The sequence below is a fragment of the Cydia splendana genome, chromosome Z, assembly GCF_910591565.1.
Source record: "Cydia splendana chromosome Z, ilCydSple1.2, whole genome shotgun sequence".
In the NCBI taxonomy this organism is placed as follows: domain Eukaryota; kingdom Metazoa; phylum Arthropoda; class Insecta; order Lepidoptera; family Tortricidae; genus Cydia; species Cydia splendana.
Genome location: NC_085987.1, coordinates 30,359,932 through 30,387,714, shown reverse-complemented (window position 1 = coordinate 30,387,714; position 27,783 = coordinate 30,359,932). Strand labels below are relative to the sequence as shown.

The following is a 27,783-nucleotide window of genomic DNA, read 5'->3' as shown; positions in this document are numbered from 1 at the left end:
CATTACATGCTTAGACCCCTGACGAACCGCCATACTGGTACAAATGACCCAGTAAAATGTGTCACTATCTCCCGGTCTATAACTAGGACAACTAAATGGCGCAACAATCGCGGAGCGTGATGTTACCTAAGCTTCCAGTTTCATGCTTTCTTCCTGATGGAAAAGTGAGCCGGACTTAGGCTTATTTTCTTGCTTGTACATAGGCACGTTCAAACCCTAAGTAAAATGTACTCAAATCTTTAATCTTTGTCTATTTATAGTATCCACATTTTCCGCGACGGTTTTTTACCATATGCAGCTATTTTCAAGCTGTCCTTGGGAACAGAGTTGGGCGTAATCAATTCCTTTTGGAATTGAATTACACATTACATTAGAGTAATCATGATTCCTTAGTAATCGATTCCTTTGGTAATCGAAATTACTGGAATCAATCCCGCTGATTACTTGCGCAGGTAATTGATTTCTTTGGAATTGAATATATCTAAGTACAAGTGTAATCGTGATTCCTTCGTTATCAATTACTACAGTAATCTGATTACGTAATATTTTTCAGACTAAATTACATTACTCGATGTCAAAATACTTTTGATCATTCTTATCCCAGCCAATACACTTTTTGTGTTAAATTGTATAATTTAAGTTTACGGGGGCGCAGATTTCGGAAATGATGACAGTTTTGGAATCCAACATGTCTGCCGTGCACTTTGACATAAAAGTCGTCATGGGTGTTCTGCGCTCCCTGAAACCTATAAAACGACACCCATGATGACTTTTATGTCAAAGTGCACGGCAGACATGTTGGATTCGAAAACTGTCATCATTTTCGAATTCTGCACTCCCTGAAACCTATAAAACGACACCCATGACGACTTTTAAGTCAAATTGCACGGCAGACATGTCGGATTCCAAAACTGTCATCATTTTCGAATTCTGCGCTCCCGAAAACCTATAAAACGACACCCATGACGACTTTTATGTCAAAGTGCACGGCAGATATGTTGGATTCCAAAACTGTCATCATTTTTTAATTCTGCACTCCCTGAAACCTATAAAACGACACCCATGACGACTTTTAAGTTAAATTGCACGGCAGACATGTTGGATTCCAAAACTGTCATCATTTTCGAATTCTGCGCTCCCTGAAACCTATAAAACGATACCCATGACGACTTTTATGTCAAAGTGCACGGCAGACATGTTGGATTCCAAAACTGTCATCATTTTCGAAACCGGCGCTCCCTGAAACCTATAAAACGACACCCATGATGACTTTTATGTCAAAGTGCACGGCAGACATGTTGGATTTGAAAACTGTCATCATTTTCGAATTCTGCACTCCCTGAAACCTATAAAACGACACCCATGACGACTTTTAAGTCAAAGTGCACGGCATACATGTTGGATTCCAAAACTGTCATCATTTTCGAATTCTGCACTCCCTGAAACCTATAAAACGACACCCATGACGACTTTTATGTCAAAGTGCACGGCAGACATTTTGGATTCCAAAAATGTCATCATTTTCGAATTCTGCACTCCCTGAAACCTATAAAACGACACCCATGACGACTTTTATGTCAAAGTGCACGGCAGACATTTTGGATTCCAAAATGGTCATCAGTTTCGAATTCTGCACTCCCTGAAACCTATAAAACGACACCCATGACGACTTTTATGTCAAAGTGCACGACAGACATGTTGGATTCCAAAACTGTCATCATTTTCGAATTCTGCACTCCCTGAAACCTATAAAACGACACCCATGACGACTTTTATGTCAAAGTGCACGGCAGACATGTTGGATTCCAAAACTGTCATCATTTTCGAATTCTGCACTCCCTGAAACCTATAAAACGACACCCATGACGACTTTTAAGTCAAATTGCACGGCAGACATGTTGGATGCCAAAACTGTCATCATTTTCGAATTCTGCGCTCCCTGAAACCTATAAAACGATACCCATGACGAATTTTATGTCAAAGTGCACGGCAGACATGTTGGATTCCAAAACTGTCATCATTTTCGAAACCGGCGCTCCCTGAAACCTATAAAACGACACCCATGATCACTTTTATGTCAAAGTGCACGGCAGACATGTTGGATTTGAAAACTGTCATCATTTTCGAATCCTGCACTCCCTGAAACCTATAAAACGACACCCATGACGACTTTTAAGTCAAAGTGCACGGCAGACATGTTGGATTCCAAAACTGTCATCATTTTCGAATTCTGCACTCCCTGAAACCTATAAAACGACACCCATGACGACTTTTATGTCAAAGTGCACGGCAGACATTTTGGATTCCAAAACTGTCATCATTTTCGAATTCTGCACTCCCTGAAACCTATAAAACGACACCCATGACGACTTTTATGTCAAAGTGCACGGCAGACATTTTGGATTCCAAAATGGTCATCATTTTCGAATTCTGCACTCCCTAAAACCTATAAAACGACACCCATGACGACTTTTATGTCAAAGTGCACGGCAGACATGTTGGATTCCAAAACTGTCATCATTTTCGAAATCTGCTCACCTGATTCAAATAAGGTGCATCTATATCTAGTAAGCCAACATCAACAACATCTATACATATCTACTATCGAAATGTACTTTTGATAGTAGAAGTACGAAATGTAATCTGAAAGGAATCAAGTAATGCATTCCTGTATGGAGGAATCGAAATTGATTCCAATTACTAGTAATTGTAATATTAGAAAAACTGATTCCTGATTCCTCAAATGGAATTGTACTTAGTAATTCGGTATTGTAGATTACAAAGTAATCAGGGAATCGGTAATCAGATTACAAAGTAATTTCGAGTAATCGTGGAATCAGGAATCAATTACGAAATGCCCATCTCTGCTTGGGGATTAGGTAATGCAAAGCAAAATAAAACACGTGATGTTTTTAACTTATATATTTAATTCAATATACACCTAACACTACCTTGCGGACACAAGAAAATATAATATATCCAATATAATAAAGTGATATATGTCAAAAAACCCACGTAAGATGAATGCAAAAATAATACTTCAGTAAACCTGTCTTGGTATTGTATGTAATAATGATAATCAAGGAAATGATACAGAACCAATCCAATACCGAACTCGACACGAGACCTCGGCGAGTAGTACGATGTTTTGATGCCTAGGGTATCTAGATCTACCCTGTAAGATTACAGCCCCGTTGGTCGGAAATTATTACAAAAACTACTTTTATATTGCACCATCTCAGTCATGTGTTTAACGGTTTGCGTTTAGATCTAAACTTAAGTTATACAAAAGTTATAAAAACGCGATTTATTGCTAATGCACAGTCGACGCCATAATACACCGATTCGCCACTATTCACTAGTTTAATTTAAACTAGGCATTGTGTTACAGATAGGTAACGTATTTTAATCACACTTGCTTATACAGCGTGGTGGGTATATCGGTATAACACGCAGGTTTAGACCATTACTTATAGGCCATTTACCCTAGGATTTTTTTATTATTGTTATCCTCTTTTACATTTGATAACTGTAATAAGTATATATTATGTCTTACGAACCAAGAAGGTCAAATATTTATTTAAAATAAGCGAGTTTTACCGTAACACTTAATTTTGTTTTTTTCTTCACAAGTGTGATGCAAAACATTGTGTGTCACGAGCGGTATTGAAATTGTGAACTCGAGTCATTAAATTAAAACGCTTATATTGACTCTTATTAACAACTTTAGTCATCCCTTACTGCACAAGATTGGTACTTGTTATTAACAAGTATACACAATTGAATACGCTAACTGTTGTCTGTTGTACGAATCCAATACAAATATGGAAATCATAAAGAGCTATGGGTCATTCTTTGATTTGGTGTAAATGCATTTTATCGCCCGCGTTTTTCGGTACTAAACGAAGTTGGATCTTTACCGTGTCTTATACTTATAAGTAGTAAATAAAAAAATAGTAGTTCAGGCCGTTTTCCATTTCACGATATCTTAAGAAGATCTATGTTACTTAAGGCTCCAAAGGGTCAAAATGTCACTACCAACTATATTAGTTAGTACATTAATTATTGATTGCACAAATTAAATTGTGTCGTACAGAACTACATGGCAGCATCGACCTTTTCCGGCCTCGCGGTACCGTCATTTCCGTGGATGCTACTTGCACATCATATAGCTGTTTAATAGCAGGCTGTGCTGAGATCCTGCCACTGCCACCGCGCGCCTTTCGTCGCCTATTAATCGACAGTGGGAACAAACTTCAACATTTGTGCCCGTATATATTTTATTTTTAAATAATAACTCGATTACCGTGGTTTCGTCCAAAAAATGTGTCTTATTTCTTGGTAAGTGGAAATCATTTTAATACGAATCCTATTTGATATGATAACTTATTGGAATAGTTATGATGTAATTTGAAGAATGTTCTGGAACATTAACTATGTTTAGGGTTATGAGACAAAATGATAGTTTTTATCATTACCATGGTAGTCTTTACCACGGAACCACGGTATTTTTCGACCACGGTAATGACTATTCTTCCACGGTAAGAACAAGAAACGCTTTTTTTATTGTTTATGGTCTCTTTTAACAAAATTTGCCGAAGGAGAGTTATTTTTTCTTTGTTGTATTTTATTCATATACTATAATATTTCACTTAAAGTGAGAAAAATAGATAATTATTTATATGGTGAAAATGATAATTTGTCATTACCATGTATTATCGCCATACAAAGTCATCACCATGACACTTTAAAATTGCGAGGTCCATATCTTCGCAGATAAGTTTCACAGAAAGGGACCAAAACGTTTTTCGACTTCCTTGCATCCTAAACTTGATTATGGTCAAACAAATACCCAAAATATGGATTTTTTATTTTTTTACCGTGGACCCGCCGATTTACACCAAATCAAAGAATGACCCCTATACTTTCAACTGGGGATTAACAGATAGTAATTATTGTCTTGTTCATAAAATAACTACTTCCGAATGTAATCGTATCCCAAGACTGACACATCAAATCGTATATTGTTTGTATATTGCCGCGCAGTATTGTATAATTGTTCAACATTGCCTACCAAGCGCCATTTTTCCTAACTTACAATACAAAACAGTGATTCTCTTTTATCTTATTTGTAATAATTGCCACCATTATCAGGATTGAAAATAAATATTAGACAGCTGTTTGTTGTAAAATAGGTTTGCCAAGTAGGCAATGTTAATTATAGGCTCGATGACTAAAACAAACAACTTTCCACTGTGTACACACTACATCAAACTTATTGTCAAAGTTGTCTAGTGTCAGTCTAATCTAACTTTGCACCGCCTTGGCAAGTGACAGAGTGTGGAAGTACCACCATACACATCGAATTGTTAGAATGTATAGCATTTTTAGTAGCACTTCCTCACTTCAAAGTCGGTGCAGAGTTAGCAGAGTTTGAGCAATCTTATACATACTTGATATAACTACAATAGTTTGATTGCTAATTGTTGATGAAGACACTTAACATAACTTACAAAACAGTTTGATAGCTAATTGTTGGTGAAGACGCATGCAGTTTGACGTGGGCACCTAAGTGCAGTTGGAGCGAACGAGAGCCCTGGGTATCAGGACGTCGATTGCGCAACCGTCGCCAGCCACCTCACAACCAGACTTAGGCTTAGGTTAACATGGCTTCGGTCATCGCCGTCTATCTACAGACGAGATTAGGTACAAAACATTCGATCACTTACGTACTATCGCGATGCTAGCAAAGCTACTGTTTGGAACGGTGTAAAATCTTCATGTTATTATTGCTTTACTACTTTAATTTGAAGTTATTTTCAATGATTGATGTTTATTTTCGACAGAGTCAGTCATCATCGCTGATTTCCAACAGGCACTAAGATTGGAGTATAAATAAGTTTCTAACAATGATTCCATTATTTTGACAAGTGCAATTTTTTAGGTTCATAAAGGGAATATAGGCATATCGCGCCTCAACTAGATTGCTTGTTTTAGGCAGACTTCCAAAGACCTTATAGAGGGAGAGCTAGCCACGGAAATAGGTATGCAATTTATAGAGTAACGAAATCCCTCTAGTTAGTATACCATACTATCATTATTAATTAATCCGGGCGCCTGGCACCTGTCTAGCGGTGGGTGTGGGAGTGGATGGGCCACAAAGTGGTTGTAAAATCAATTAAAGGTGTGCAATTTATAGAGCTCTGTGTTTGGTGTGACATAATAGCTAATTATGTATTTAATTCAAATATAACTATGCCAGGCGTTTTATTTGGGGGAAAAGTAGTGCCAGGCGATGAAAATACACAATAACTTGTGCGCCTGCAGGAAGATCACGAGCAAATTGCACTTGACTCACAATCTATGCGTAAAGCAATTGTGAGTACTTCCTGCAGGCGCATTAATGCATCATTACCAGGCCTGCTCAACACTTTCATGTAAAATGCAATGTGTGTAGAAAAATTAGCTCAATCGAATGAAAACGATTAAACTAACTTCATCGATCGAACGATACTTCGAGTCTAATTTATAGATTAGTAATAAAATATAAATAGACGACGTAGGTAATTTTATCTGGTTAAAGTAACAATGTAACGCTAAAATCAACGCTAAAGAAGGATACCCCCCAGAAGTTGCATGGAATGGAATTGAAACTTTTATGAACTCCATTCCATGAGGATCCATGTGATAGTTATGAGGCCATTTTTATATTGCCTTACTTTAGTTCTTACTGTTTGTGTAGTCACAGCTCAAACCTATTACGGCTTTCTATCTCTATCCAGTCCGTACACTTGAATTGTTATAATATAAAAACATACTTAGAAATAAACTGGTAATTTAACATAAACTGAATACCTCGTACTGAATATTACCGTGTCTACGTCCAGTTCTTCCCCATTATATTTAGACAGAAAATGATTTTTATATGTAAAAAAAATACTTGGAATGAATACATTTAATTCAGTCAAATTCGCATTGCATTGTTATTAATAACCAATACTACTAAATTTATAATCGATACATTTTATACCATACCATTCTGGTATTATTATTTATATATAATCCACAGGAATTTATGGTATGTAATCATTTTCATTGTCCATTGGAACAAACAACCAAAGAGAATGCGTTTTTACACTTATTCAAGTTATACGGGCCCAAGCTTCAGTGAAAACATTACATGACCTATTATGATAATATAAACTATTATTTTATAAAGCATATTTTATTGTTTGTAGTTCAGGATAAATACCATTAGGGTATAAGTAATCTCCAGGAGTTTATAACAGGATTAGTTATTTAGTCTGGCACATAATACATTTGACTGGAATAGCTTTATTAATAATGGAAAGAAAGCTTTATTTTAAAAGACAAACTAAGAACACATTTTAATAAGATAAATAACACACAAATATAGACGGCTGTCACAAAAGACAGGCGTAAATGATTATTTTTTATAACTTATTAGTTTACTTTTAGTAAAGTCATTATTAAAACATAAGAAATGCATAGTATTATACTGTGCATAGCAAATTGTGCATGAAATTGCTTTTAATTTTAGCAAACACTGCAAAGGCAATTACATTTTATATTATGATATTTCATTACAAAGTCCCTTTCTTCCAAATATTAATTAGCATTAGTAACAAGTAATACCTATTTCAGACTTTGTAATATTTATAAATAATTTTAATTTGTATACAAGACATACTGGGTACAAAGTCTTTACAAATGTTAAAAATAAAAAATAATAATAAATGGAAAACTGTAAAGGCCTGAATAACATACGTCTTAGCATAAAACCCAAGTTGTATTGTAATATTCATTATTTTTAGTTTATGGCATATATTCAATAATTATAAGTTTATAAAAATAAGTTGAATATTACAGTGTTAGTTTTATACGTGCATGAGGTGGCGACGGCGCCGGTCGCGCCGCGGCGCCGCAGCACCGCAGCCCCGCAGTCGCCGCTTATTACAGTAGCACACACTTCTTTCTCTTCACTGGTTCTGGAGGCTCCAGTGCTGCCAGTATAGCCTCATCAAACACATTCTTCAGCCCTTTCTGTAACATCATTAATATGTTTTAGCTAAATCCTATAAAATTGGTACCTAATTAAAAATTATGTATTAACTATTTTCTACTAAAATATGTTAAAGGAAAATCATAAATAATCAATAATGGCTAGTTGCTAACCTGTGTAAGTGCAGAGCATTCTACATATTTAACAGCTTTCAGTTCCTTGGCCAATTTTTCTCCTTGTTCTAATGAGACTGGCTTTTGTTTTATCTTAGCAAGTTTTTCCATAGTAACAGGGTCATCCCTAAGATCAATCTGTGTCCCCACCAATAGGAAAGGTGTTTTTTGCTGATGGTGTGTTATTTCTGGTACCCACTGAAATTAGATAGAAGCCGTTATTAATATATGTAGATATAGGACTATAAAACTATAGTATCGTCGGGTGACAAGCAAAAGTCACTAAGTACTATCAAAAAATTAAAGTAACAATGCACTTTATTACACTTGTAACACGGTTTATTGTCCAATAATTTCAATGGTGTTAGTTAGTGACTTTTACTTGTCACCCGACGGTATATAAAATAGACACAAACCTTTTCCTTAACATTTTCAAATGAACTCGGGCTCACCACACTGAAGCATACCAGGAAAACATCTGTCTGAGGATAACTCAGTGGTCGTAGCCTGTCATAATCTTCCTGTCCTGTAATTTAACATATATTGATCTATTGATGTCTAACAAATTTGTTTAGAGCCAACAGTTTTTTTTGGCATCAGAAATGATAGTCAGACAGGGCCGTAATTAGCAGTGTTTAATTTTCTCTTAGTATGATGTAAATATTTCTTTTGCTGTTAATAGTATAACTATATGCCTGTTTTGATATTTATTGTGTTGGTATAAAACGGGAAATTGCAAAATGGCTGTCCAACAACTAAGTAGTTTTTCCTATCTATGATTGATAATGATAAGCCTAAACAACACATATTTGCAATAAATGTATTTTTACATTTACATGCCAATAATAAGATTCTATTGTAAGAAAAGTAGGGAAGCTAGTTTCACTACACAGAACAGAAAATTATACAGTATCCAAACAAATCTGTCTACTGTCAGCTTCACTACAAAGATAAAAACCGTTCAAAAACTGAGTCACTGATTTACCAAAGCTGGTATAACAAGGACTATTAAAGTGCATATGCTACATGGTGTTAATAAGCGTTAACATATTAAAGATACCATATCTATTCAGTTTAGCTTTTCATAAGCCTTGTACCATATCAATACCAAGTAAGTGTATTTAAATTAGCCTATGAAAGGTTAATTTAAGTCAACTTTAGTGACTTGGTCTACATACATACACTTGATATACTGTAAGTACTGTTATTAATGTATGCCTACAATATACTAACCTGCAGTATCAAAGAGCCCTAGAGTGTAAGGCTCCCCACCAATCATGACAGTTACGGCATAGTTATCAAAAACAGTGGGCACATACTCCGAGGGAAACTTGTTGGTAGTGTAGCTGATGAGTAGGCATGTCTTGCCCACAGCACCATCTCCTACAACCACACACTTGATAGTCTGCATCTTGGTGAAACACTCGCTAATGTATTAGTCTATACAATAATTTCTTGATCATATCAACCTCGGCAGCAATATTATCTGGAATTGAAACATTTCAGAGATTAGTTTTGTACATACTTGCTGATAATTGAACATACTTCAGTGAAGTTTAGTGAAAAGGATCCATTCTCAACTATTGGTCTATTAAATTACCAACTTTTCTTCTTGTACTTCAAACACAATGTAAATACAAACATACAGATGAAAACAAGTACCTATGTACCTTTACATTACAACTAGCATAGAGCAAATAGTAAAATAAATTAAATTTTTAACTTATAACAGGGAGTTTTAGAGCAAATAGTAAAATAAATTAAATTTTTAACTTATAACAGGGAGTTTTAGGAGAGGGTTATTTTTATTTACAAAGCAAAGCAACACATTCGCTTGAGCCAATAGTGGAGATAAATAGTACAGAAATTAATGATATGTAAACAGCCTACCCTACCATTAATAACACCCCACTGATAACAATGACCCATTCACTTGGTGCACAATACACATTTGTTTCAATCACTTTGTTCAAGCAAAGCTGCATAATATGTCTTCAGAATAGGTTTAAGGAGAATATTTTTTTAATGTTACTCATACAACTAACTACGTATAGAAAACATTTCTCTGGCAGGGTGAAAGAGGACAATGACACCTATTTATGTCATGCATGAAAATAAACAGCTAGTGCCAGGTTAGCTTGTTCCAGAAGAAAAATAATAAAGTTCATCCTAAATAATAGCAAAATATAAACATTTAAAACCAAGCCTAAAAGCTGAAATAATTAATATATTCAACCGTGTCATGTCTCATCACATTTCCTACTGTCGTTGGTATTTTTGGTGATGGAAAACATTATATGAATAAGAAACCTCTTACATATCTAGTAATACAGTCAAATATATCGCAAGTAAATTGTAAATAACGTAGCTTAAGGATCATTTTTACATAATCACGATAAAATGCTATTTGACGTCCATTTTGTGTGAAATGAGAAGTCGAGTCAGAGCGAACATCAAGCATCAGTTGCAGCAGTTGATAAGCTGTTGAAATAGAAGATATATTCACTTACCTTGCAGTGTAGAAACAATATATACACCAAATATTAACTTTAAATCGCAGTAAATATAGAAGTTAACTGCAAAAAAGCGCGTTATGGGTTATAACGTTCACGGTGACGCCATTGATTTAATTTAATCAATCGGAAATAGTGCTGTACCCTGTACCGTATGTACACTTTATGCTATGTCTATTATCGTGTCTGTGGTCGGTAAAAGACATTAATATAGTCTGTCAAACAACTTCGTCAGTAGAAAAAGGCATGAATGATAACCCTTCGCGCCTACGTTTATTAAATTTGCCGCTTTTTATACTGACGGAAATGGCTTGACAGACTATATCTGCCACTAACGAGCGCTTTTTCAACGCGCGTAAAAAAGCGCTTGAATCCGTCCGCACGCTAAATTAGATTTAACGACCAACGCTTAAAGTCGAAAATCCAACTACGCTTTATAAAAGGCGCGTTGTAAAATTTTACGGAATGATAGATGCAAGCGAGACAGCTATATGCGTTTGTAGAGCGACGTCCCGTCCCCACCGTACAAAATGAAAATTCCGATCGTCTGCGGTTGGTCTGCGGCCAGAGGGGCTACCGCGAAAACCGAAATTCGCAAATTGCGGGGATCTTACTCTTTTACTCCAATGAAGGCGTAATTAGAGTGACAGAGAAAAATGCCCGCAATTGACGATTTTCGGTATTGGCGGTAGCCCTACAGGGCTATAACCGCGAAAATCGAAGTTCGCAAATTGCGGGCATTTTTCTCTGTCAGTCTTATTACGCCACATTGGAGTAAAAGAGAAAGATCCCCGCAATTTGCGAATTTCGGTGTTCGCGGTAGCTCCTCTGGGTGTATATACTCTCCTCTCCCGGCCGATTTTTCGACCACGGCGACTGTTTCAACTCCGCTGCTGAAGACGTTCGTGTGCCCGCGAGGGTGTAAAAGTGGTAACACACTATCGCACCGCACCAATGTCATTGTGCGACGCACCGATAAGTAAGAGCGAGAAAGAGATATCGCTTTCTCGCTCTTACTGATCGTGTGTAACAAAGAGTAGAGGACGCAACTATGAGTGAGAGCGAGAAAGATATATTGTGACCACAGATATAATATACTTAAAGATTACGTCTACGCGAGCTGTCACTGTAACCACTTTTGTTTAGTGTACGATTAACAATGTCACTCCACCTTGCTGTAGCCATGTCGATAAAGTCATATCGATAAACTATCGACATTTCTTGCAATTTTAATTTTACTTCAAAGGTTTAACGATATCTAAAATGAACAAAAACGCTTTTATTCTTTATTGTGGTTATCAAGCCCCCACCAGACTATGCGCGTGAATCGCAGGCGAAGCCGCGAACGTGAGTGTGGAGTCGATTTTCGCAGACAGCGAAATCGACTCCACACTCGCGTTCGTGGCTTCGCCCGCGATTCACGCGGATAGTCTGGAGGGGGCTTTAGATCAAAATTTATCGTCACGCCGTTTAATTAAAATACATATAGTTGGTCAAGCAGATCTTGTCAGTAGAAAAAGGCGGAAAATTTGAAAAATGTAGGCGCGAAGGGATGTCGACTCATAGAAAATTTAAATTTCGCGCCTTTTTCTACTGACAAGATCTGCTTGACTATCTATAAATACCTACTAAAATATGTGTTCCGCAATAATTGAATTGTTTTATTATATTCTAATATATTCATTATCCATTAGCATTTCAATTATGTTTATGGTTAACGAATATATTGAAGCTTCAATTAATAGCTATTTCGTTCCGCTGTGTAGCGTTTATCGATATATAACATGATTAAAATCGTCTTTTCACATCCCTAAAAGAGCACATATACACGTTTTTACGCAACATACACAGCCTGGATGCACCAAAAAAGGCAACACTTTGATTTGAAGTTGATCTTGTCAACAGTATGGTTGTCCTTTTTTGACAAATGGCATTTTTAAAAGAGCGAGGAGAGAGAAGTGATACTAGTTGCTGCGCCGTCAAAGTGAACAGACAACGTTGGGGACTTGATTGTGACCGGACCATAGAATGTAGCATCCTATAGAAGTGGTATACGCGTGCCTCCGTGAGGGACAAAACATACGCAATGCGACAATATTAAAAACACGTTTTAACATTCTTGACAATATACCAAAAACAATCTACATAATTCGGTCGGGTTATTTGTTGCCCACCATAAACCATACTAAATTTATGGTGGGGAACAAACAAAAAGTGAGACTGTGACAAGGACAAGCAATAATACCGCTTTCTCTGCTACTACTGAAAGTGCATATCGTTCAGTCATTTGGCCACTCCCCCATTTCATCTCTATATTATTGTAACTCTATAGCCCCCTCCAGCTCCAGAGGGGCTACCGCGAAAACCGAAATTCGCAAATTGCGGGGATCTTACTCTTTTACTCCAATGAAGGCGTAATCAGAGTGACAGAGAAAAATGCCCGCAATTGACGATTTTCGGTATTGGCGGTAGCCCTACTGACTATGCGCGTGAATCGCGGGCGAAGCCGCGAACGCGAGTGTGGAGTCGATTTCGCTGTCTGCGAAAATCGACTAAACACTTGCGTTCGCGGCTTCGCCCGCGATTCACGCGCATAGTCTGGAGGGGGCTTTTGGACCGGACTAAAGTCGCGATCCTGTACGCCCGTCTGTTAGTGCTTTCATTGAAGATAAAAATGCTGGCAATAAGTTGGCCTGCGTCATACTGACATGACATTGAAGGAAACTACAGAAGAATAATAACTTTGAATATGCTCTGCATTCCATTCAATTTAAACAAATGAATAACGTGCATGTGAACGGCATTGTTAAATACACTTCAAGGTCTTACATGTCACACTTTTTTTGTTTGTCCCTTAAATAAATAATAGGTGCTCGTGAAGATATAAACGAAAACATTATAGCCATACCAACTCTTTTCGTGTTAAAGCCTAAGCCGGTTCATCAAAATGTTTTTAGGGGATATTTTTCCTAATTTTACAGCCAAAACTACAGAAGGAGAAATTAGTTTTCACGGTTGGCTAGGAGATTCGTAAGTATTTTATTTAAACATAGTATTTACAGCCATCAGCAGGTAGCTAAGTAGACTCTTATACCTTAGTTTTAGAATAGTGCTCAGGTTATTTTGGGCACCTTGCCTGCTTGACAGCTTGTACTTTTTTTATTATAATTTAGGAGTTTAGAGAAAATCCTCTATCATCTCCTCGGTTTGACGCCGGGATGCCCCCCCCCGGGGGACAGGGAATGGAGGGACATCCCGGGGGAACAGCTTGTACCTCTGGATTTTAGGTAATTTTAGTGACTGTCAATTTGTTTAGAGAAAATCCTCTATCATCTCCTCGGTTTGACGCCGGAGTGCCCCCCTCGGGGGACGGAGGGAATGGAGGGACATCCCGGGGGAACAGCTTGTACCTCTGGATTTTAGGTAACTTTAGTGACTGTTAATTTGTTTACAGATGGGGGATATTGTTCTCACATCCATCTGATTTCACACCAGTGTGTACTACTGAACTTGCTCGAGTAATTAAATTATATCCTGAGTTCACGCGTCGGAATGTCAAAGTTATTGGATTGTCTTGCGACTCCATTGCATCACACTATGAATGGTGCAAGGATATTAAATTCTATGCAGGTACATGTAGAATATTGTTATTACATTATTGACATTTATGCATCAATGCAGAAGCATAAATGCAATGGTTTACAGAGGCCTACTGCAACACGAAAAATCGAAATTACGTTATCTACCTCGGGGGGTTTTAAGGTTTCTTATTATAGTTTTTCGTAAATAACTCTTAAATGGTGGCCCGTAGCAAAAATGTTCTATTACATTATGTAATCTACATAAAATATTCTACAAAATAGATTCAGTACTCTTTTTTGCTAGGATCAATATTTCAAAATATTTTAAGGTGGGATTAAGTATTCGCCCGTCCTTCATGAAATTATTTGCCAATAATATGGGAAATGAATATTTCAGGTTGCAGTGAGGATGAGAAGTTCCCTTATCCTATAATTGAGGACCTAGACCGAAAGATAGCTATGCAGTTAGGTATGGTAGATAAGGATGAGCTGGATGCAGCAGGCATACCCTTGACTGCACGTGCTGTCTTCATTGTGGACCCTAACAAGAAGTTCCGGCTCTCTATCCTGTATCCTGCTACCACAGGCAGGAACTTTGAGTAAGTGTTTACTTAATAATATTTCAAATAAATGAGTACATACAAACTACTAAACTCATTTATATCAAAATTAATAAATTGGTTCACAAAAAAATGGTATAAAAGAAGCTGTGCTCTCCGGCGAGCGAAGACCAATTGACTCACACAAATTATACAAAAAAGAAAACATCATGGTCCTCCAATATTGAGCTTATTGCCTGATGATGTCACTAACCCTACTGATCTTGTTAGGGCTCTGCTATCAGGTTCGGGTTCCACAGTACCTTCTATTCAACAGAAGTATTTTGTAGATGGTTTTTACACCCATTTGTTTAACACTTAGTTAAAATAATTCAGCTTCCTGTCAATATATGGCGCTGAATTTAATATTATAGGAGCGCGATTTCATATTATTATAGACACTGTCAGTCTTGTTTTATATGTCCATAGACGAAGCAATTGTTCAATTTGTATAACGAATGTGATTCATTGTTCCTCTGAGTCTAAAGCATTGTAATAATAATAAAAAGGGTTATTAAGTGAGGTTTTATTTATTGCAGTGAGATTCTGCGTGTCCTGGACTCCTTACAATTGACTGACAATGCCAAAGTAGCTACTCCTGTGGATTGGAAGGTGAGTACTTAGTCTGCCAATGATGGTGAGCGTCAGGATGGCGGGTGGACCTCAGCGAATTTGAACGAAATACTTATAAACATATTGTACCATCGGTGTACTTTAGTGTACTTTTAATAGAATTCAGTGTACTTCTCCCGGAAACGAGATATTTAACGAAAAAGGTCCACCCGCCATTCTGACGTCAGGATGGCGGGTGGACCTGTTAAATCTTGGATTATACCGCACTCCAAGTATGTAGTTATAGTGTACTTTCAGTGTACTTGCGTAAACTATGAATAGAAATCAGTGTACTTCTTCCGGAAACGAGATATTTAACGAAAAAGCTCCACCCGCCATTCTGACGTCAGGATGGCGGGTGACCTGTTAAATCTTGGATTATACCGCACTCCAAGTATGTAGTTATAGTGTACTTTCAGTGTACTTGCGTAAACTATGAATAGAAATCAGTGTACTTCTTCCGGAAACGAGATATTTAACGAAAAAGGTCCACCCGCCATTCTGACGTCAGGATGGCGGGTGGACCTGTTAAATCTTGGATTATACCGCACTCCAAGTATGTAGTTATAGTGTACTTTCAGTGTACTTGCGTAAACTATGAATAGAAATCAGTGTACTTCTTCTGGAAACGAGATATTTAACGAAAAAGGTCCAACCGCCATTCTGACGCCAGGATGGCGGGTGGACCTGTTAAATCTTGGATTATACCGCACTCCAAGTATGTAGTTATAGTGTACTTTCAGTGTACTTGCGTAAACTATGAATAGAAATCAGTGTACTTCTTCTGGAAACGAGATATTTAACGAAAAAGGTCCACCCGCCATTCTGACGCCAGGATGGCGCGTGGACCTGTTAAATCTTGGATTATACCGCACTCCAAGTATGTAGTTATAGTGTACTTTCAGTGTACTTGCGTAAACTATGAATAGAAATCAGTGTACTTCTTCTGGAAACGAGATATTTAACGAAAAAGGTCCACCCGCCATTCTGACGCCAGGATGGCGGGTGGACCTGTTAAATCTTGGATTATACCGCACTCCAAGTATGTAGTTATAGTGTACCTTCAGTGTACTTCTATAAACCTTTAATAGAAATCAGATGTCTCGTCCCTAAACGAGCTATGCTCAAACTAAAGTCCACCTGCCAACCTGCGGTGGTAGCACGGTCTCATTTTTATCGCTTATCATAGTGACAGACGATAAAGAACCACGCTGCGCCCGCTAACGTCAGGTTGGCGGGTGGACCTATGAAATCTGTAGTACCTTCTCTAGTAGTAATCGAAATAATTTACCAATAGTGCAGCACTAATTTGTTTAGTAAGCCATAGAGTAACTTATACATACTAGGCCTTAAACAGCTTCTTGACAAGTTTTCACTATGACATTGATGCACCAAGGCGGTTTGTTTACAGGTGGCCTACCGCAAAATGCGAAAATCGAAATTTCTTTATCTGCCTCTCTATCGATCGAATAAGCAAGAGTGATAGAGAGGCAGAAACCGAACCATAAAGTAGGCCATGTGATTGACCTAGTGACGCATGATGTGTCATTATGATGTCAACGAGAATGTTATGTATGGTTATGAATCCATAATTATATTTTGTGTCATTTTGCCTGGACTTATGAACCCAGGAATACATAAAAATTCAACTAAAATGAATGACTTTCTTCAGATGGGTGATGACTGCATGGTGCTTCCAACTGTTCCAGAGGAGAAGGTGAGTGAGGTGTTTCCTAACGGAGTAACCGTGGTTGACATGCCTTCCGGCAAGAACTATATACGCAAGACGCCCTGCCCGAAGATGTAGCCCTTTGCTAGTGCACCTCGCCTTATGGCTGACTATTTTTTCGTATGTTGTACTTTGTGGACATAAATTGTTTAAAACTACTGTTAAATTTTAAATGAATTTTTATAATAAAACGGAATATATTGACTTTTTTATTATTTATTATACAGTGCGGGTAATAACATTCCCATTCCAGAATATGACGGTTGTGTGCAATATACAGGTTGACTTTTAAAATAACTGAATTCCACGGACGGACGGAACACGGACCAACCCCGAAATGAAATCGCGAAAAAAAATTGGGTGTTTCATACATTTTGGCTGGTCCATTATCTATGGGAGAGAAAATATTTTTTTTCTCGATTTCGGGGTTGGTCCTATAGTAAAAGTTGCTCAGGATAATCCCAAAACCTCCCTGGCAACGGGAATGCAGTTATTTTTTGGCCACCGTGTATTAGCAGTCTATAAGAAAATGAAAATTAGGTGAAAACTCTAGTTTAACTTTAGATCAATTATATTATATTAGATCTTTTTTATAAGTTTTCTACATTACTTGCCATTTTTATTCCCAGTAGTTACCACTGGTAAAACGTGGGATACAAATTATGAATACCTAGGTAGGTACATATTCCAGCTCTGCGTCTTGTTATAATAGAACGAAATGAAGTAGCTGTAAATAATAATACGAAATCAGTTCTGTCTGTTTTTGACTAATTTGTTTGTTCGTTTGTAAATATGTAATTCAATTTACAGTTAATAAGATAAATATAATTCGAAAAAAAGTTAATTTCTATTTTCTACTTAACTAGAATGAGTTTTTAGTTTTTACACTTATGTCGGTAAAACTGTTTTAATATTTTTTATCACTTTTAAAGCAGTTTACTGAATCACTAACTGACACATAATTATTTATTACAGCACGCTACATTTATACTATATTATTTATACTGTTTTTATTAGTATTGAGTTCTAACAATATTTTGGTGGTAACTACTGGGAAAAAAAAACCCACCTTTTACCAGTGGTAACTACTGGGAATAAAAAATCCAAGCACCCCGCCGACCACCAAGCCGAGTTGGTGGTAACTAGTGGGAATTTTTTTCCCACCTTTTACTGGTAAGAACTTGGTGGTAACTAGTGGGAATAACCCGCTGAAATGCCTACAATTTAAATAATTTGCAAAATGTCATTAATATGAATCGGTCATCATTATGAATCATTTATCTGGATAGAGCACTTATGCATATCTTATGCATCGATATTGCATTACAAATTGCGTTTATTTAAACTTAGAACGCATTCGTTTAGCGGGCGTGCCAATTATAAATTTGAAAATGGAACACTTAATAACTTTCAACTATATAACAACGAAAAAACTTGCAGAATTTATACCATGTTAGGTATTTACAGATACTTCGACCAGGGGGGCGATTTTTGAAATTCGATAACTCGATTTTGTCACTCGAAAATCGGTGGAAAACGGCGAAATGCTAATTTTTGCAATACGAGCGATAGAAATTTGGAATCGAGTGGTATTGACCACTCGTTTTCAATTCTATTAGTAGAATTTAAATGCCTAGTACCTAGTGGAGATATTATTGAACGAAATGCACAAAATCGAGCGGTCGAAACTCAAAAATCGCCCCCCTGGTTCGATTCCCGGTTATGTATGAGAGATTAAAAAAAATTGAATGCTATTATTATTAAATCTAAAATCGACGCCATGGTTCCTAAGACCAAATTTCGCTATCTCTCATAGTTTCTGACTACTCCATGCTAGAGATGTGCGCCGATGGCAAAATCATCGGCGGCGGCGTCCGATGATTTTTTGATCGGCGGCGGCGGCGTGATCGGCGTGAAATCGGCGTGGCATAATATTTGATATTGCATGAGAATGTGGCTGTAGAAACTCTACATTAAAGCTTTCTGAGTATTTACTAGGCTATCCAAAACATAATATGAGTGTTTTCTAAATTATTGTCGAAAATTATATCCCATCACGTCACTTGGCATTTCGCAACCATTTCTTACTAACCTTAGAATAAAGATGTCATCATTTTCGAAAGTAAACGCCAGGTTGATTCGCTCAACAGAATGTCTTTGAAGTGTCCCGTGTCGCATGGCACTTGCAGGTGAAAACCCGCGTGTCTTCAGACCTACATACTGCGAGCGACTACCCAAAGATTTGATAGACGAGCCATCTAACGTAAAATCGCTTGAAAAACTTTTTATGAGATAATACATTGTATTTCATAAAAGAGTTTTATGGAATATTAAGGTCTACTTTGTTTTCTTTACTGGTAGCTTAGTGATGACCCTTGGTAATTTAACTTCCTATAAGTGAAATTGCTTAACCTGACTTTTATAATTTTGATTGAAATATATATTGTTAAGTAAAGAAGCCGATAATCACGATAAAATGACTAAGAATTGATTGCGTGTTGATTGTTTTAAAATTAAATGAAATTGTATATTATATAATAAATAAATCAAACCATATTTATCATATGATGACCCTTATGCGTGTCACCAGCATCACACGAGTTATCATAAAATACGCAATTATAATCGTAGTGAATGCTGGCTGGAGATTCTAAGAAGAAAATAGCATTTTTATGTCCTAGGATATTCACTGTTCACTGATTAAATTGACAATCAAGAGACTAAAATAAAATGCGTTCTACAAAAAAAGCTGTGCGATAAAATATCAAATAATAACCTGTGATCCAGAAACTAGAACTTGTTTAAATTAACGCTAAATCGTTATCACAGCTAACACCGCAACGACAAAAATGATGCTAATTTGGTTCACTGGCAAATAATAAGCGAAAAAGCATAAGGATCTTCAAATTATATGTCTGATACTATCTACTCACTACGCAAAAGGCAATAAGATATGTTAGGTATCAAAATTTCCCACGCCGATTATACGCCGGTCAAATTTATCGGCGGCGGCGGCGTGGAAAAATCGTCGGCGGCGGCGGCGCGGCGGCGCGGCGCACATGTCTACTCCATGCTGACCCATTTGGATTGATCACCTGTATATATTTCGGGGAACTCGGAAACGGCTCTAACGATTTCGATGAAATTTGCTATATGGGGGTTTTCGGGGGCGAAAAATCTATCTAGCTAGGTCTGATCTTTGGGAAAACGCGCATTTTTGAGTTTCTGTACGTTTTCCGAGCAAAGCTCGGTCTCCCAAATATTGTAACTAAATTTACTTGTGACGAATTGAAACAAATAATTTGGTTTTTGCGGTGTGACCGGTTAGAACAAAATTTTGGGTGAGAGTCAGGATGGCGGGTGTACCCAAATAAAAATAAAGAAAAAGCATACCATATTTTAGTACCTAATTTGTACTATTTGGTACCTCCTTTAAAAAAATTAGTACCTCACGGTATTTAAAATTATTACCAAAAAACATTACACCCGCCATTCTGACAGTCAGAATGGCGGGTGTATTTTATTACGCAATGATCCCGCGATTATTGATAAATTCTATAAAAGACAAATTTTAGTACCTTTTTAGTACTTTCATATTCAATTATAAATTGAGCCATTTTATTTGTGGTTTCCGAGTTTTACTCATTTTACACTTTACATTGCTGTTACGATTTTGCAGGCGCTTTAATTTTTCACCGTATCGATTTAGTTTTTAAGAAAAAACGCTACGCTACAACTATTGTTATTACGTTAGGATTTAGTACTTTTACGTTTAATTTGTTACCTTTTCACGATTAATCTGTTCAGTTCAATTAACTATGAAAATTAAGTCTTACAAATGGCCAGGCGCCATGTCAAAGAATTCTTCCTATGAAAAAATTCTGCTCTTCATTGTGCTTGTAATTGTGTACAGTCGCCATCAGATATATCGGAGCGGCCGACGTGTTCACAATATCTGAACACGCACTCTAACGCCTTGACAATAGAGGCGTGTTTAGATATTTGTGAGCGCCTTGGCTGCTCCGATATGTTTGATGGCGACTGTACCTAATACCTACTCTTAAGTATATTATGGTGATTAATGAAATAAAACCCGCAAATTATGTCTGTTTGTCGGTATATGACTTCTTTGTGGGATCCCGTTGATGTCCTTTTTAGGGTTCCGTACCAAAAAGGTACAAAAGGAACCCTCATGGTGCGACTCTGTCCGTCTGTCCGTCCGTCAGTCACATCGCTAAATATCGCTATCTCGAGAACTACTGAAGCTATCGATTTGAAATTTGCAATGATTATTTATTTATGAATTTTTAATAATTATGGAAAACGCCCAATATAAAGAGGGGGCAAAAATTACAAGTCTAGTTACTAGGTCGAGTGGGATATCATTTGAAAGCGCTCGAATTGAACATTACAAAACATTTCTTTTTCACAGTGAAAAAAAAAATACTTTTGAAGGAAAAATGTGTAAAACAAAAACTATTAAGGTCAGTGTGGCCAAATCCGTCAGAGGAGTAAATTCGTCCAACAACATTTGCGGCTATTCTAACAACAGTATGCACTTGCTGACTTGATCGATAAAGCAGAGAGCATATTTAATAACAGTAGTCAAAAACAGATCACAACAGTAGTCAGAAACAGCGCTCAGTCGCCAGTAAATGAAAAAAAAACGCTATTAAAGTTCAGGTGCGCTCCGTACTTGATATCGAGCTAAGTGTGCTGCTCGGTTATGTGAAACTGGGATGAGACGATGTAAGTTAGGCCTTAATAATGGCTTATTTAGACGATGCGAGAACTCGCATGCGAGTTTCATTACACTGCGGTTTTTGATCGGTCGGTTGTATTGGACGTAACCAACAGTCCGCAATGTAACTAAAATCGCATGCGAGTTCGCGCGCAGTCTAAATCAGCCCTTAGTATGTTTATTATTGTTCGATATGCATGTTTATCGGTCTTTTTATCCATTTTACATGATAATCTCTTGGTGCATGGGAAACTATGGATGGTTAAAATTTGTGTTTACAAAATTATCGAGTGGACAAATCCGTCAATTAAGAAACGAGAAAAATCGTCATGTACCGGAATTTCCCTATTTCATATATTGCCAAACTTTTTTTATTTGATTGCGGTGATGCGAGATTTTTACTGAATTGTCAAATTTCTCATATAAATTCGTGGTAGATTTCGTAGACCAACCTGTGCTGTATTATTTAAAATTATAAAATAGATATTATTTTTAAACTTTTTTTAAATGTTCAATTTAAAAATAGGACGGATTTGCCCCAAAAATATATTTGAGAATAAAATCTAAATTTAACCTTAAATTGAGTTCACTAAGGTTTAGTTTCGATTAAGGGTATAGTGGTATTTATGTTCACTTGACGTACCTACATGTTTGTAATACGTCGCTATACAAGAAAAAAAACCGGGCAAGTGCGAGTCGGACTCGCGCACGAAGAGTTCCGTACCATAATGCAAAAAAAAACGAAAAAAAAACGGTCACCCATCCAAGTACTGACCACTCCCGACGTTACTTAACTTTGGACAAAAATCACGTTTGTTGTATATATGGGAGCCCCATTTAAATCTTTATTTTATTCTGTTTTTAGTATTTGTTGTTATAGCGGCAACAGAAATACATCATCTGTGAAAATTTCAACTATCTAGCTATCACGGTTCGTGAGATACAGCCTGGTGACAGACGGACGGGCGGACAGCGGAGTCTTAGTAATAGGGTCCCGTTTTACCCTTTGGGTACGGAACCCTAAAAAATCATATTTAAATAACCAGCAGTACTAGGAGTTTAATATGAGTACCTGACGTACCTGTATATAGTTAAATAAATGCTTAATCTAATACAGTGATAAGGTTTATTAAAAAGTAAATATCATCATAGTTATGACCGGCCAAAGTGAACTTATAAAAAAACCGGACAAGTGCGAGTCGGACTCGCCCACCGAGGGTTCCGTACTTTTTAGTATTTGTTGCTATAGCGGCAACAGAAATACATCATCTGTGAAAATTTCAACTGCCTAGCTATCACGGTTCATGAGATACAGCCTGGTGACAGACGGACGGACGGACGGACGGCCGGACAGCGGAGTCTTAGTAATAGGGTCCCGTTTTACGGAACCCTAAAAACTATGACGGAAATGCCTAGTAAGAGTGGTGGGGTGAGGCCACGGGGAGGCTCACTCGGCAGAAAAAATAGAACAAAATGGATCCACTCGATTAATTTACTGACTAATCTACTCGACTAAATTGTTGGTGTTCAGACACGTAATACTCACCACTCGCCACTCGACTAATGTAGTCCGAACTAGGCTAGACATTGATACATCAAGGCAGTTTGTGTACAAGTGGCTTAACCGCGAAACGCGAAAATCGAAACTTCGTTATCTGCCTCTCTATCGATCGAATATGCAAGAGTGATAGAGAAGCAGAAACCGAACTTTTGATGTTCGTGTTTCGCGGTAGGCCCTGTGATGGTGCTAGTGACGCACCCTACGCAGAGTTTTGCGTAATATTCCCTGTGGGGTCGCTTTCCGTGCCATATTCATACTCAGACACAGCGACCCTTTCAGAAGAAAAACTGTACCAAGTCGATAGAAAAACATCATGTAATAGTTAAATGAAATTATATTGCTTGTAAAAGGTATGTATTTCAATCGTATGTATTCTTAGCAAAATCAACGGGATCCTACAAAGAAGTATATTCATCACACTAATATACCGACAAACAGACATAATTTGCGGGTTTTATTTGATTAATCACCAATTCACCATATACTTAAGAGTAGGTATAGGTACACGGTACGCGGAATTTTTTCATAGGAAGAATTCTTTGACATGGCGCCTGACCATTTGTAAGACTTAATTTTCATAGTTAATTGAACTGAACAGATTAATCGTGAAAAGGTAACAAATTAAACGTAAAAGTACTAAATCCTAACGTAATAACAATAGTTGTAGCGTAGCGTTTTTTCTTAAAAACTAAATCGATACGGTAAAAAATTAAAGCGCCTGCAAAATTGTAATAGCAATGTAAAGTGTAAAATGAGTAAAACTCGGAAACCACAAATAAAATGGCTCAATTTATAATTGAATATGAAAGTACTAAAAAGGTACTAAAATTTGGCTTTTATAGAATTTATCAATAATCGCGGGATCATTGCGTAATAAAATACACCCGCCATTCTGACTGTCAGAATGGCGGGTGTAATGTTTTTTGGTAATAACTTTAAATACCGTGAGGTACTAATTTTTTTAAAGGAGGTACCAAATAGTACAAATTAGGTACTAAAATATGGTATGCTTTTTGTTTATTTTTATTTGGGTACACCCGCCATCCTGACTCTCACAATTTTGGTGTGTCGAGTTGGTGCCTGAATCCGTTTCATTAATTTCGGTCTGTTTTAAAACAAAAGACGCCATACTGTCCATGGTTAGAATAAGAAACATAATTTGTTAGTACATACTTATATAATTTTTTCCATTGAATTATAAATATTTTTTCAATTTTCAGATTTTTTCCCTCTATATACACCTAATAGTCTACCTTGATGCCAAATTTCAAGTTTCTAGGTCATCTCCCTAATAGCATTTTCTTGTAGGGATTTTGTTGGGCCTTTGTTTACGTATTAGTTGGGCAACCGTTATATTTGGCCGTACGATTTGCTGGAGGGCCCTCGACAAAGGCCCTCCCGAAGATTCCCAACAGAGGGCCATAAGAGTAATTTTTTCGTTGGGCCTATTTAAATAAATCATACAATTATTCAACGGTGGTGGTTTTGGTTGGGCCGTGGTTGGGCCTATACACATTTGTTTGATGGTTGGTTAATTGTTACATTTGGCCGTACGATTTGCTGGAGGGCCCTCGACAAAGGCCCTCCCGAAGATTCCCAACAGAGGGCCATTAGAGTAATTTTTTCGTTGGGCCTATTTAAATAAATCATACAATTATTCAACGGTGGTGGTTTTGGTTGGGCCGTGGTTGGGCCTATACACATTTGTTTGATGGTTGGTTAATTGTTACATTTGGCCGTACGATTTGCTGGAGGGCCCTCGACAAAGGCCCTCCCGAAGATTCCCAACAGAGGGCCATTAGAGTAATTTTTTCGTTGGGCCTATTTAAATAAATCATACAATTATTCAACGGTGGTGGTTTTGGTTGGGCCGTGGTTGGGCCTATACACATTTGTTTGATGGTTGGTTAATTGTTAGATTTGGCCGTATGGCTTGCTGTAGGGCCAACTGCAAAAAAATAAAAAAGGGCAATTTTTTCGTTGTGCTTCTGTTTGCAAATTCAACAATTACCCAACGGCAAGTCAGGTAGGTCGGTAGGTAGTCGTGCACCAGGTTGAAGGCCCAACACAGCTTGTCCCACAAAGGGCCAACATTGTAACTTTAACGTTGGGCCTTGTGTAGGATTCTTACAATACTACCGTAGGTAAATAGTTGTGTAATTTATAGTGTGCCTACAGTCTAATTATGTAATGGGCTTTTGTTTACGAGTCCTACAGTTACCCTACGTTAAGTAAGTGGTTGTGTAATACGACGTTGGGCCTTTGCTGATAAATATTACAATTACACTACGGTAGGCATTGGTTGTATCCACATGAAGGCCCTAGGCTAGGCAGCAGTTGTTGTTAATCTTCTCTGTATCGTTCCAATTTTAGTATATGTACTGCCGAAGCAAGTACACTTACTATACACTCTAATTTGTATATATACTAACCGCACTTCGAAACTTCGTAAGCGAGATTTATGTTTTTTGAGATTTAAATTGAGAAAATGTTGGTAAAATACAATTTTTTAAATTTATGTATAAATTTTATAGTTATAGCTATTAGATTTATAAGTTACTTTTAAAAAATATTATGATTATATCCGGAATAATCGAGAAAATAACTATAACTTCGATGTTTGGAGACAGTAACGCCATCTAGTGACGCCACAAGCAAACTCAACTGGTATTGTTGGGCATCAGTACCACAGCCAATGTTGGTAAATGCGATATTTGTGCTCACTGGGCCAACGAATGTTATCGTTGTTTAGCCACCGGTACCAAAATACACAAAGGCCCATTGTTAGGCGTCAGTGCCACAGCCAATGTTGGTAAATACGATATTTGTCATCATTGGGCCATCGGATGATATCTTTGACTAGCCAACGTTACCAAAATACATAAAGGCCCATTGTTGGGCATCCGTGCCACAGCCAATGTTGGTAAATGCGGTATTCGTCACCATTGGGCCAACGAATGTTATCGTTGTTTAGCGAACGGTAGCAAAATATACAAAGGCCCATTGTTGGGCCTCAATGCTACAGCCAATGTTGGTAAATGCGATATTTGTCGTCATTGGGCCATCGTATGATATCGTTGATTAGCCAACGTTACCAAAATAAACAAAGGCCCATTGTTGGGCATCAGTGCCACAGTCAATGTTGGTAAATGCGATATTTGTCATCATTGGGCCATTGGATGATATCGTTGATTAGCCAACGTTACCAAAATACACAAAGGCCCATTGTTGGGCATCAATGCTACAGTCAATGTTGGTAAATGCGATATTTGTCGTCATTGGGCCATCGGATGATATCGTTGATTAGCCAACGTTACCAAAATAAACAAAGGCCCGTTGTTGGGCATCAATGCTACAGCCAATGTTGGTAAATGTGATATTTGTCGTCATTGGGACATCGGATGATATCATTGACTAGCCAACGTTACCAAAATACACAAATGCCCATTGTTGGGCATCCGTGCCACAGCCAATGTTGGTAAATGCGGTATTCGTCACCATTGGGCCAACGAATGTTATCGTTGTTTAGCGAACGGTAGCAAAATACACAAAGGCCCATTGTTGGGCATCACTGCCACTGCCAATGTTGGTAAATGCGATATATGTCATCATTGGGCCAACGAATATTATCGTTGTTTAGCCAACGGTACCAAAATAAACAAAGGCCCATTGTTGGGTATCAGTGCCACAGCCAATGTTGGTAAATGCGTTATTTGTCATCATTGGGCCATCGGATGATATCGTCGATTAGCCAACGTTACCAAAATAAACAAAGGCCCATTGTTGGGTATCAGTGCCACAGCCAATGTTGGTAAATGCGATATTTGTCATCATTGGGCCATCGGATGATATCCTTGACTAGCCAACGTTACCAAAATACACAAAGGCCCATTGTTGGGCATCCGTGCCACAGCCAATGTTGGTAAATGCGGTATTCGTCACCATTGGGCCAACGAATGTTATCGTTGTTTAGCGAACGGTAGCAAAATACACAAAGGCCCATTGTTGGGCATCACTGCCACTGCCAATGTTGGTAAATGCGATATATGTCATTATTGGGCCAACGAATATTATCGTTGTTTAGCCAACGGTACCAAAATACACAAAGGCCCATTGTTGGGCATCTGTGCCACAGCGAATGTTGGTAAATCCGATGGTGGGCCAATACAAAATTAATGTTGGCTACGGAACGAACCTCATCCCAACGTTTTCCCTACCGTTGGCACCGTGGGCCCCAACGAAAATGCTACT

At 37.6% G+C, this 27,783-nt stretch overlaps 2 protein-coding genes across 2 annotated transcripts; one reads left to right on the top strand and one right to left on the bottom strand.

The window, feature by feature from the left end:
- Positions 1-2,907: 2,907 nt before the first annotated feature.
- Positions 2,908-10,852, bottom strand: LOC134804892 (cdc42 homolog). The gene is made up of 6 exons (XM_063778205.1): positions 10,707-10,852; positions 9,430-9,682; positions 8,613-8,722; positions 8,197-8,394; positions 4,918-8,064; positions 2,908-3,841 (listed from the first exon to the last, which is right to left on the bottom strand). The coding sequence occupies exons 2-5, from the start codon at positions 9,605-9,607 to the stop codon at positions 7,975-7,977; spliced, it is 576 nt and encodes a 191-aa protein (XP_063634275.1). The 5' UTR covers positions 9,608-9,682; positions 10,707-10,852; the 3' UTR covers positions 2,908-3,841; positions 4,918-7,974.
- Positions 10,853-13,445: 2,593 nt separating this feature from the next.
- Positions 13,446-17,429, top strand: LOC134804885 (peroxiredoxin-6). The gene is made up of 5 exons (XM_063778193.1): positions 13,446-13,739; positions 14,164-14,339; positions 14,688-14,889; positions 15,429-15,501; positions 17,174-17,429. The coding sequence occupies exons 1-5, from the start codon at positions 13,657-13,659 to the stop codon at positions 17,306-17,308; spliced, it is 669 nt and encodes a 222-aa protein (XP_063634263.1). The 5' UTR covers positions 13,446-13,656; the 3' UTR covers positions 17,309-17,429.
- The last annotated feature ends 10,354 nt before the right edge of the window (positions 17,430-27,783 follow it).

Bases quoted from the DNA above. Each gene is read 5' to 3' on its own strand.
- LOC134804892 (XM_063778205.1), bottom strand. From the start codon at position 9,607: ATGCAGACTATCAAGTGTGTGGTTGTAGGAGATGGTGCTGTGGGCAAG. The intron at 8,723-9,429 runs GTTAGTATATTG...GTTAAATTACAG, and splicing joins AGGGCTCTTTGATACTGCAG to GACAGGAAGATTATGACAGG. The intron at 8,395-8,612 runs GTTTGTGTCTAT...ATCTAATTTCAG, and splicing joins TTGAAAATGTTAAGGAAAAG to TGGGTACCAGAAATAACACA.
- LOC134804885 (XM_063778193.1), top strand. From the start codon at position 13,657: ATGTTTTTAGGGGATATTTTTCCTAATTTTACAGCCAAAACTACAGAA. The intron at 14,340-14,687 runs GTACATGTAGAA...TGAATATTTCAG, and splicing joins GGATATTAAATTCTATGCAG to GTTGCAGTGAGGATGAGAAG. The intron at 14,890-15,428 runs GTAAGTGTTTAC...TATTTATTGCAG, and splicing joins ACCACAGGCAGGAACTTTGA to TGAGATTCTGCGTGTCCTGG.